Source organism: Nematostella vectensis, chromosome 3 (genome assembly GCF_932526225.1).
Source record: "Nematostella vectensis chromosome 3, jaNemVect1.1, whole genome shotgun sequence".
NCBI classification, from domain to species: Eukaryota; Metazoa; Cnidaria; class Anthozoa; order Actiniaria; family Edwardsiidae; genus Nematostella; species Nematostella vectensis.
The window spans coordinates 12,880,930-12,893,157 of NC_064036.1; the positions used below are offsets into that span (position 1 = coordinate 12,880,930).

Genomic DNA, 12,228 nt, shown 5'->3' on the forward strand with positions numbered 1-12,228 from the left:
AGTACCGCGTCGTTTCCACTTTTAAACTTCTCAACCGAGACGAAAACAGCCCAAAAAAGTGATAGTTATATGCGCTTTCGTACAATAGAAAAAGGATGGTATATTGAAAGAGCCCATCAGCTATATTACGATCAAACACGCATTGGAGTAGGCATTTCACGTTCTAAGGTTGACAAACTCTCACAAAAATTATAATGCTAGCCATCCAGGCTTTGAAACCAATATTGCTGCTAAATTAGGATGTACTCTTGCGCGACGTCATTAATTATTGCACACTTTATTGCCACCAATAATGAAATCTTAACAGTGTAAGGCAAGCCGGTGCTTTACTTCCATTTATTTCTACTCTCTTTTAACCATACCCTAAGCATGTCAGCATAAGCTAAGAACTACCTAGCCAAAGTTTGTCAAACGAATAATCGTGATTGGAATGTTATTGTCACACATGGTTAAACACCGTAGCAAAGTGCTCGTTTTTTTTAAATGCTCTTCAATCTTTGTTAAAATCGTAGATATGCGCCTCAACGTTTTGAGCAGTTATTCCTTTATACAACAGCACATGACAAAGAATTTCGTGGATTTATCAATATTCGTGCATTGATGCGATGTCATGAAAGAGCGAATGTTTTGCTCTCCAGCAAGAACGTGAGCTCGTTTGAGACGTGTCACCAAATGCTGATTCATTGGGTAAAAGGGAGGCCGACAAGCCTCCTTCCGAATATTTAAAAACACGTTATAACAAATGAACTGGTCTTGGATTGGTATATGTCCTTCACATCTTTGAATTTATTTGGTAGTATGTCGTGCGAAAAATGATATACAATCATGAATGCTTATCATAATCGAAACGAAAAAAATAAGGGAAGGGATGAGTAATCATATTGAAATAGCAAATTAACTATACAACAAACCAACACGCATTGAAGTAGGCATTTCAGGTTCTAATAAATGCACACTTTCATGCCATCAGTAATGAAATCTTCTGATTCTACTGATACAGAGAAAGGCAAGCTCGTGCTTTAAATTCATTCCTTTCTGCTCTGTTTTAACCATACCTTGAGCATGTTGGCATTTTGGCCTGGCGTGCCCCTGGAGGGGGGGGGGGGGGGTGTGCACGATACAGAACATTGGGGGGGGGGGGGCACAGCCACGTCCCTACAGGTCATTTCCTTATAATTTTTTAGAATATTTGGGGGGCACGTGCCCCCAGTGCCCCATCCCCTTCTACGGCGCTTGCTAATAGTTCACTGACGTTCCATAACAATACGCATTGCTGCGATCGAGACTAAACATTCCTGAGAAGGCAAAGTTTCTTAGGCATTCGATTTCGTTTGGCATATATACATTATTTGTTTTTATATCAATGGATATTTCGAGGTATGACTTTAGTTTTATCAACTTCTTTGTCCCCGCCTCCTCGAATGATTGACAGCTTTAAAAAACCGCCTTTTAACAATTTAAAAGAATTAATGGCCTTTTTCAAAGGAAGGCTTCTTTTTAGATATGCTTCCTTCCCATCTTATTCCATATAACAATAACTAACGGGTCATGGATCATTTATATGCCCTTTCACAGTCATGGTCTACCTTTGGATAATTTTGTAGTACTCCGTTCGAAAAATGATATGCAATGATGTCAGTTCACTGTACCATGAAGGGTGGTAGCCTGATCAAGTTTAAAGCGAAAAGCAAATCCCGAGGTTTTTTAACTAACCATAACTTGGAAAACGTTATCCGGGCCAATGCATCCCTTTTAAACCAAGACCCCGTGGTTAATAGTTTATATACAATTTATAGAAGTAAATATGAATAATGTTAGATTTTCCGTGCGAGTATGTGGTTCTATCTGCAGGAAACACTTGTCACAAGTCCCTGCACAGCACCGCGTCTGTTTATAATGCTTCCCAACCGAGACGGAAAAAAAGACAAAATGCGATTTGTTAGATGCGCTTTTCGTAGGATAAAAAAGGATGGTCATATTGGAAGAGCCCATCAACTAAATAACAATCAAACACGCATTGGAGTAGGCATTTCACGTTCTAAGGTTGACAAACTCTCACAAAAAATAATAATGCTGACCATCCAGGCTTTGGAATCAATATTGCTGCTAAATTGCATATATACATTTTATTTGTTCTTATATCAATGGATATTTCGAGGTATGACTTTAGTTTTATCAACTTCTTTGTCCCCGCCTCCTCGAATGATTGACAGCTTTAAAAAGACAGCCTCTTAGGAATTTAGAAGTATTAATGGCCTTTTTCAAGGGAAGATTTTTTTTACTGGATATACTTCCTTCCCATCTCATTCCATATAACACACGTTATAACAAATGAAACGGGCCTTAGATTATTACTATTTTTATATACTCCTTCACAGACTTGCTTTACCTTTGGATATTTATTTTGAAGTACTCTGTAAACTATGGTGCAAAAAATGATATGCAATGACTCCAGTTCACAGTACCATGAAGGGTAGCCTGGTCAAGGTAAACGTGAAAAACAAATCCAAAGGTTTTTTAACTGCCCATTCGTTAAAAAGGTTACCCGGGTAGTCTCGGGGCATATCCATTTGAGACCCCGCGTGGTTAAAAGTCGTAAATATGAAAAATTTCAGAGTGTGCGTGCTAGTGTGTGGGTTTATCAACAGTAATTTTAGACAACACTGTCACAGCCCCTGCACAGCACCGCGTCGTTTCCGCTTTTAAACTTCTCAACCGAGACGAAAACAGCCCAAAAAAGTGATAGTTAGATGCGCTTTGGTACGATAGAAAAAGGATGGTCATATTGAAAGAGCCAATCAACTAAATAACAATAAAACACACATTGGACTGGCATTACACGTTCTAAGGTTGACAAACTCTCACAAAAATTATAATGCTAGCACAGGCTTTGGAACCAATATTGCTGCTAAATTGGGATGTACTCTTGCGCGACGTCATTAATAATTGCACACTTTAATGCCACAAATAATGAAATCTTAACAGAGTAAGGCAAGCTGGTGCTTTACTTCCATTTATTTTTATTCTCTTTTAACCATACCCTGAGCATGTCGGCATGTGTTAAAAAACTACCTAGCCAAAGTTTGTCAAAAGAATAATCGTGATTGGAATGTTTTTGCCACACACGGTTAAACACCGTAGCAAAGTGCTCTCAAAGTGTATGATTATTTCGCTCCACCTCTTCAACAAAGAGTGTTTTTTAGTACTCTTCAATCTTTGTTAAAATCGTCGATATGCGCCTCAACGTTTTGAGTGGTTATTTCTTTATACAACAGCACATGACAAAGAATTTCGTGGATTTATCAATATTCGTGCATTGATGCGATGTCATAAAAGAGTGAGTGTTTTGCTCTCCAGCAAGACCGTGAGCTCGTTTGAGACGTGTCACCAAAAGCTGATTCATTAGGTGAAAGGGAGGCCGACATGCCTCCTTCCCAATCTTTCAAAACACGTTATAACAAATGAACTGGTCTTGGATTGGTCACATCTTTGAATTTATTTGGTAGTATTTCGTGGGAAAAATGATATACAATCATGAATGCTTATCAACAGAAACGAAAAAATAAGGGAAGGGATGAGTGATCATATTGATAGAGCAAATTAACTATATAACAAACCAACAAGCATTGAAGTAGGCATTTTAGGTTCTAATAAATGCACACTTTCATGCCAACAGCCTGATCAAGTTTAAAGCGAAAAGCAAATCCCGAGGTTTTTAAACTAACCATAACTTAGAAAACGTTGTCCGGGCCAATGCATCCCTTTTAAACCAAGACCCCGTGGTTAATAGTTAATATACAATTTATAGAAGTAAATATGAATAATGTTAGAGTTTGCGTGCGAGTATGTGGTTCTATCTGCAGGAAACACTTGTCACAAGTCCCTGCACAGCACCGCGTCTGTTTATAATGCTTCCCAACCGAGACGGAAAAAAAGACAAAATGCGATTTGTTAGATGCGCTTTTCGTAGGATAAAAAAGGATGGTCATATTGGAAGAGCCCATCAACTAAATAACAATCAAACACGCATTGGAGTAGGCATTTCACGTTCTAAGGTTGACAAACTCTCACAAAAAATAATAATGCTGACCATCCAGGCTTTGGAATCAATATTGCTGCTAAATTGCATATATACATTTTATTTGTTCTTATATCAATGGATATTTCGAGGTATGACTTTAGTTTTATCAACTTCTTTGTCCCCGCCTCCTCGAATGATTGACAGCTTTAAAAAGACAGCCTCTTAGGAATTTAGAAGTATTAATGGCCTTTTTCAAGGGAAGATTTTTTTTACTGGATATACTTCCTTCCCATCTCATTCCATATAACACACGTTATAACAAATGAAACGGGCCTTAGATTATTACTATTTTTATATACTCCTTCACAGACTTGCTTTACCTTTGGATATTTATTTTGAAGTACTCTGTAAACTATGGTGCAAAAAATGATATGCAATGACTCCAGTTCACAGTACCATGAAGGGTAGCCTGGTCAAGGTAAACGTGAAAAACAAATCCAAAGGTTTTTTAACTGCCCATACGTTAAAAAGGTTACCCGGGTAATCTCGGGGCATATCCATTTGAGACCCCGCGTGGTTAAAAGTCGTAAATATGAAAAATTTCAGAGTGTGCGTGCTAGTGTGTGGGTTTATCAACAGTAATTTTAGACAACACTGTCACAGCCCCTGCACAGCACCGCGTCGTTTCCGCTTTTAAACTTCTCAACCGAGACGAAAACAGCCCAAAAAAGTGATAGTTAGATGCGCTTTGGTACGATAGAAAAAGGATGGTCATATTGAAAGAGCCAATCAACTAAATAACAATAAAACACACATTGGACTGGCATTACACGTTCTAAGGTTGACAAACTCTCACAAAAATTATAATGCTAGCACAGGCTTTGGAACCAATATTGCTGCTAAATTGGGATGTACTCTTGCGCGACGTCATTAATAATTGCACACTTTAATGCCACAAATAATGAAATCTTAACAGAGTAAGGCAAGCTGGTGCTTTACTTCCATTTATTTTTATTCTCTTTTAACCATACCCTGAGCATGTCGGCATGTGTTAAAAAACTACCTAGCCAAAGTTTGTCAAAAGAATAATCGTGATTGGAATGTTTTTGCCACACACGGTTAAACACCGTAGCAAAGTGCTCTCAAAGTGTATGATTATTTCGCTCCACCTCCTCAACAAAGAGTGTTTTTTAATACTCTTCAATCTTTGTTAAAATCGTCGATATGCGCCTCAACGTTTTGAGTGGTTATTTCTTTATACAACAGCACATGACAAAAAATTTCGTGGATTTATCAATATTCGTGCATTGATGCGATGTCATAAAAGAGCGAGTGTTTTGCTCTCCAGCAAGACCGTGAGCTCGTTTGAGACGTGTCACCAAATGCTGATTCATTGGGTGAAAGGGAGGCCGGCATGCCTCCTTCCCAATCTTTCAAAACACGTTATAACAAATGAACTGGTCTTGGATTGGTCACATCTTTGAATTTATTTGGTAGTATTTCGTGGGAAAAATGATATACAATCATGAATGCTTATCAACCGAAACGAAAAAATAAGGGAAGGGATGAGTGATCATATTGAAAGAGGAAATTAACTATATAACAAACCAACAAGCATTGAAGTAGGCATTTTAGGTTCTAATAAATGCACACTTTCATGCCAACAGCCTGATCAAGTTTAAAGCGAAAAGCAAATCCCGAGGTTTTTAAACTAACCATAACTTAGAAAACGTTGTCCGGGCCAATGCATCCCTTTTAAACCAAGACCCCGTGGTTAATAGTTAATATACAATTTATAGAAGTAAATATGAATAATGTTAGAGTTTGCGTGCGAGTATGTAGTTCTATCTGCAGGAAACACTTGTCACAAGTCCCTGCACAGCACCGCGTCTATTTATAATGCTTCCCAACCGAGACGGAAAAAAAGACAAAATGCGATTTGTTAGATGCGCTTTGGTACGATAGAAAAAGGATGGTCATATTGAAAGAGCCCATCAACTAAATAACAATCAAACACGCATTGGAGTAGGCATTTCACGTTCTAAGGTTGACAAACTCTCACAAAAATAATCTAAATTCGGATGTACTCTTGCGCGACGTCATTAATAATTGCACACCTAAATGCCACCAATAATGAAATCTTAACAGAGTAAGGCAAGCCTGTGCTTTACTTCCATTTATTTTTATTCTCTTTTAACCATACCCTGAGCATGTCGGCATAAGCTAAGAACTACCTAGCCAAAGTTTGTCAAACGAATAATCGTGATTGGAATGTTATTGTCACACATGGTTAAACACCGTAGCAAAGTGCCCTTAAAGTGTATGATTATTTCGCTCCACTTCCTCAGCAAGTAGTTTTTTTTTAAATGCTCTTTAATCTTTGTTAAAATCGTAGATATGCGCCTCAACGTTTTGAGCAGTTATTCCTTTATACAACAGCACATGACAAAGAATTTCGTGGATTTATCAATATTCGTGCATTGATGCGATGTCATAAAAGAGCGTGTGTTTTGCTCTCCAGCAAGAACGTGAGCTCGTTTGAGACGTGTCACCAAATGCTGATCCATTGGGTAAAAGGAAGGCCGGCATGCCTCCTTCCCAATCTTTCAAAACACGTTATAACAAATGAACTGGTCTTGGATTGGTCACATCTTTGAATTTATTTGGTAGTATTTCGTGGGAAAAATGATACACAATCATGAATGCTTATCAACCGAAACGAAAAAATAAGAAAAGGGATGAGTGATCATATTGAAGGAGCAAATTAACTATATAACAAACCAACACGCATTAGAGTAGGCATTTTAGGTTCCAATAAATGCACACTTTCATGCCAACAGCCTGATCAAGTTTAGAGCGGAGAGCAAATCCCGAGGTTTTTAAACTAACCATAACTTAGAAAACGTTGTCCGGGCCAATGCATCCCTTTTAAACCAAGACCCCGTGGTTAATAGTTAATATACAATTTATAGAAGTAAATATGAATAATGTTAGAGTTTGCGTGCGAGTATGTAGTTCTATCTGCAGGAAACACTTGTCACAAGTCCCTGCACAGCACCGCGTCTGTTTATAATGCTTCCCAACCGAGACGGGAAAAAAGACAAAATGCGATTTGTTAGATGCGCTTTGGTACGATAGAAAAAGGATGGTCATATTGAAAGAGCCCATCAACTAAATAACAATCAAACACGCATTGGAGTAGGCATTTCACGTTCTAAGGTTGACAAACTCTCACAAAAATAATCTAAATTGGGATGTACTCTTGCGCGACGTCATTAATTATTGCACACTTTATTGCCACCAATAATGAAATCTTAACAGAGTAAGGCAAGCCGGTGCTTCACTTCCATTTATTTCTACTATCTTTTAACCATACCCTAAGCATGTCGGCATAAGCTAAGAACTACCTAGCCAAAGTTTGTCAAACGAATAATCGTGATTGGAATGTTATTGTCACACATGGTTAAACACCGTAGCAAAGTGCTCTTAAAGTGTATGATTATTTCGCTCCACTTCCTCAGCAAGTAGTTTTTTTTTAAATGCTCTTCAATCTTTGTTAAAATCGTCGATATGCGCCTCAACGTTTTGAGTGGTTATTTCTTTATACAACAAGACATGACAAAGAACTTATAGTGGATTTATCAATATTCGTGCATTGATGCGATGTCATAAAAGAGCGAGTGTTTTGCTCTCCAGCAAAACCGTGAGCTCGTTTGAGACGTGTCACCAAATGCTGATCCATTGGGTAAAAGGGAGGCCGGCAAGCCTCCTTCCCAATCTTTCAAAACACGTTATAACAAATGAACTGGTCTTGGATTGGTCACATCTTTGAATTTATTTGGTAGTATTTCGTGCGAAAAAGGATATACAATCATGAATGCTTATCAACCGAAAGGAAAAAATAAGAGAAGGGATGAGTGGTCATATTAAAAATAGCAAATTAACTATACAACAAACCAACACGCATTGAAGTAGGCATTTCAGGTTCTAATAAATGCACACTTTCATGCCACCAGTAATGAAATCTTCTGATTTGACTGATACAGAAAGGCAAGCTCGTGCTTTAATTTCATCCCTTTTTCTGCTCTGTTTTAACCATACCCTGAGCACGCTGGAATGTGGACATGTTCTAAAAAGCCTATCTAGCTAAAATTTGTCAAAAAGAATAATCATGACTGGAATGTGATTGTCACACGGTTAAACACCGTGGTAGCGTAAGTGTATGAATAACATATTTTGCTACACCTCTTTAGCAAGAAATTTTTTTAAATGCTTTTCAATCTTTATTAAAATCGTCTATATGTGGCTCGACGTTTTGAGTTGTTATTCCTTTATCGTTTTAGAACAGTCCTGACAAAGAGTTTCGGGGATTTATCAATATTCGGGCATTTATGCGATGTCATAAAACAGCGACTGTTTTGCCCACCAGCAAGGCCGTGAGGTCTTGAACTACATAGCCGTAGAAGGCCTCGAATGATTGGGGGAGTGCACGATACAGAACATTGGGGTGGGGGGGGGGGGAGGGGGCACGATACAGAACATTGGGGGGGCACGATACAGAACATTGGGGGGGGGGGGGGGCAAAGTCACGTCCCTACTGGTTATTTCCTTATAATTTGATAAAATATTTGGGGGGCGCGTGCCCCCAGTGCCCCACCCCCTGCCACGGCGCTGGCTAATCGTGTCCTCAGAATGTGACACGTGACGGACTGTATGTTACCTGTTTACTGGACATGAAAAATTGACGCCCTTCTAATACAGTACCGCGAATCGTCGTCAAGAATAGATTCTGCCATTCAACCGAACTTTTAAAAAAATATGAATAATTGGATTTGTTTGAGTTTAAAAAAATTTATACATATCTGATGTTGACCGCATTGAGGAGAAAAGTATGAAGCGAAGTGTGGGAGGGTGTGTAAGTGGTGCGCTGGCCCCCTACCCACTCCTAACAAGTCCTTATCAAAAAACATTTAACCTTTTACCTCGCTGGAGTATAGAAGTATGGTTATTGGGCGCTCATGATGACTGATTTTATATGCGCTGCTTCAATGTATTAAGTGTGGAAAGGTTAATACTTTGGGTAAGAAAAATATTCTGTATAAGATCGAAGAGGGTACACTAAAAACAATGTACATACAACGGCGCAGCGGCTTCTGGGCATTGCGCAATTTTGCAGATTTATCGGGACCATAAATAGATATATGGGCTACCACAGGTATCCCAGTAAAAAGAGCTTTTAAAAAATGGTGGAATTCGGAAAACATAGGCGCAAAAAGGGTGCAGGGATCTGGCCAAAATTGTTGCTGCTTGTCAACTCGATCCAATCCCCCGCGCAACGTAAGAATAGCGACGAAAACAGGTGTATTACAGGTGTATACATGTAAAAGTGAGTAAAAAGCTAAAATGGCAAACATTAAGGCCAAGATATTCTATCAGCTTTGTCTGATTTTTATTGTTATAATTTAATTTGTTATCAAACCGAAAAACTGCTATCACAGTGCATTTATATTAATCATTCACTTACTCAACCCAATGTAGTGATCGAAGAATGTTGGCCTCCAAGTAGAAAGATGGGATAGGGGCTAAACCTTACAAGGAATTAAGGACTCTCGTAAATAATGTCAGGTCTACATAATGTTATGTACACAGCAGATAAGAGGATAGTGCTATTGTTTATATTCCGTCGCATAGTATAATTATAGCTCTATCATACCAACTACTCATTTATTGTTATGATGCATTGCAGGCATTGCGAAGGCAAAAAGTGATTCAAAACTAAAAACAGTTTGATATGAGGTTTCCATGTCTCTATACTTGACTAACCGAGTCGAAGTACTGGGACAGCCCATAGCTTGTATGTTTAAACGTTAATTAATTTTTTAGTCGCAGGGTTCTTCATTTTCTCTGTCATGATAATATTGTCTTAGGTTAAGTGCTTTTCTATATCATAGTTTATTATATTCCTAAATATATCTAGAAGTGTCATCTCGTATTTCACTATATGCAGGTGTAAAGAATTATCAAATTTCATGTACGGGGAAGATGTTTTTGGTGGCTCGTCAACAAACAAAGTAGATCACTTGGGACAATGGTTTCAAAAAGACTGCTTCTTCTGGCTTTCCTGTTTGCTTTCTTCCCTTACCTTAAGTACATCCTTACACAAGGTATGCACTATACGAAGAAAATGCTGCGCCTGATCAATTGAAAATGATTATGCGCAATGCCTTCGTGTTGATATAAAAATTATTCATCAAAAATGTGTCTGAAATTGCATATGGAAGCTTCAAACAAACGGTGTTATTTCAGGCATACAATGCTATGCTATGTTGGATCAATGTGATTATTGTAATCTCAACTTACCAGCCAATTCAATTCTAAAACCATGAATGAAAACAAATGTTTTGGAGTTTGAAAATAGTGTTCTGTATTCTTGATCGATTTTCGTTGAGGACCCTCTCTTCTTCTTTTTCTCTTTCTAAGGGAGCGTTATTCTCATCTTTAATTAGTTTGAATCAGTTCTAAAGGGCGTTTTATCTTCCATTAGTTTAAAACTTATGATATCGCGCTTTTAAACAGCTATTAAACTAATATTTGTCCTAATACAAGAAAAAAGAAAAACAGACTTATGACACATAGATTGGTTTAAGAGGGCCCTGACAAGCAACTGTCATAATGCTGAAAAATGAAGAAAATAAGTTGTTTTGTTTTGGGCAGTAATAGATAAAAACATGTTAGAAAATTTCTAACATGAAAAATATAAGATGACAAAACCCGAATAAAAGTAAGAAATATGGGATTTTTTTTGGAGGTATACCACAAGACTATTTTTTCCGTTTTCTCGTAACGTAAATTGATCCTTCTAATTTTGTTTGAATAACTGTGCCTATGTGGATGATTAGTTGAATTAATACTAAAAGAGCTTAGCAGCTTTTGTTTACTCAAGAAACATGTGCAGCACTGGATAGTGTGTTAAACGTCACGCATTCAAAGCAACCACCCTACCAATGACACCGAAATGAATGCCAAGTAAAGTGACGCCCGTGCGAATGAATACTCTCAACTTGCATATATTACAAATGTGATCTCATTATCACCGATCCACAGCTTTTATTCATTTATCTATCTAACCATTTATCCATTTAGATATTTATCCTTTTATCCATTTATTCATCTTTAATTTTTTTCAAGAATACTGTCGCCATTTGGTTTTTGACGCAGAGGAAAACGATCAAACCGTTTTTAGCTCTGATTGGCTTGTCAAGAGCCTAGCCGTCCAATCATCTGGCTCCTGCCAGCAACATTGCTTCCTTCATCCTGACTGCACAGCCTACACGTTCTGTCCCGAGGGGGGTGGGGGCGGTGCCTGCTCTCTCCTGGGATCGAATGACAACTTAACCTTGACTGGAAAGAAGGGGTGTACGTTCCAAAAGGCGCAGGTATTAATGGAAATGTAGATCCCTTTGGAAAAGTGCATCAGTAAAGATATATACCGTACTTTTTTTGCAAGGAATAAATAAAGAGATACAAGACATTTTTCACATTGGAAGTGCCTTTTCCAATACGAAATACCAAGCAATTTTTTAACGTATGCGCATGAAACATGACCATTAAATGTTTTTTTAATGTCATTATTTATTCTCAACAGAACAACTGTGAAAATAGACAATGTCTACACAATAATATGACCTGTCAGACTGGTTTTGGGGAACTTGGCTTCCGATGTGTGTGTCCTTTATGTTTTCATGGCGAAGACTGCGAAGAGGGTATGTTAAAAGCAAAAGTGATATTCTTTTTTGTGCCCTTTCTCTCCACACCAAGAGGAAGGGATGTAGAAAGTTTCATAACCGAGCATCTGGAAAGTGAATTACCAGGACTATACCCAGAGGTAGCCAGAGGCAGAGGGTCCGTCCGTACAAAACCCCCATCCCCCCATCCCCTCACCAAAGGCTAAAGATCCACTTTCTGAACCGCATAAAGGTTCAATAATTTGATACACCTAGCTTGTGCAGTTTTTTCCATTTTTAGTAATATTACAACATGAGTGTTTGCTCATTGAATAAATTTCTGGGGCTTGCTGGATATCAGTGAGATCCCGGAAATCTTGTCCTTTTGTGCAATGATAATTTGACATCCCTATACAAAGCCGTAGCAGGCCACGTAAGATTTTGGGGGGAGGGGGGGCACAATACAGAAATATTAAGAAAATA

At 38.3% G+C, this 12,228-nt stretch overlaps 1 protein-coding gene across 2 annotated transcripts in view; it reads left to right on the forward strand.

Moving 5' to 3' along the window:
- Positions 1–12,228, forward strand: part of LOC5518640 (neuronal pentraxin receptor) — a 42,942-nt gene that overhangs the window by 24,277 nt on the left and 6,437 nt on the right. The window contains exons 1-3 of one of the 2 annotated variants that reach the window (XM_032363362.2): positions 9,460–10,185; positions 11,210–11,457; positions 11,667–11,784. In XM_032363362.2, coding sequence (XP_032219253.1) covers positions 10,110–10,185; positions 11,210–11,457; positions 11,667–11,784 — 442 coding nt within the window. In that variant the 5' untranslated portion in view covers positions 9,460–10,109. Of the gene's footprint in view, positions 1–9,459; positions 10,186–11,209; positions 11,458–11,666; positions 11,785–12,228 lie in introns of those variants that run through there. The other variant, XM_048725421.1, reaches the window with a different exon arrangement.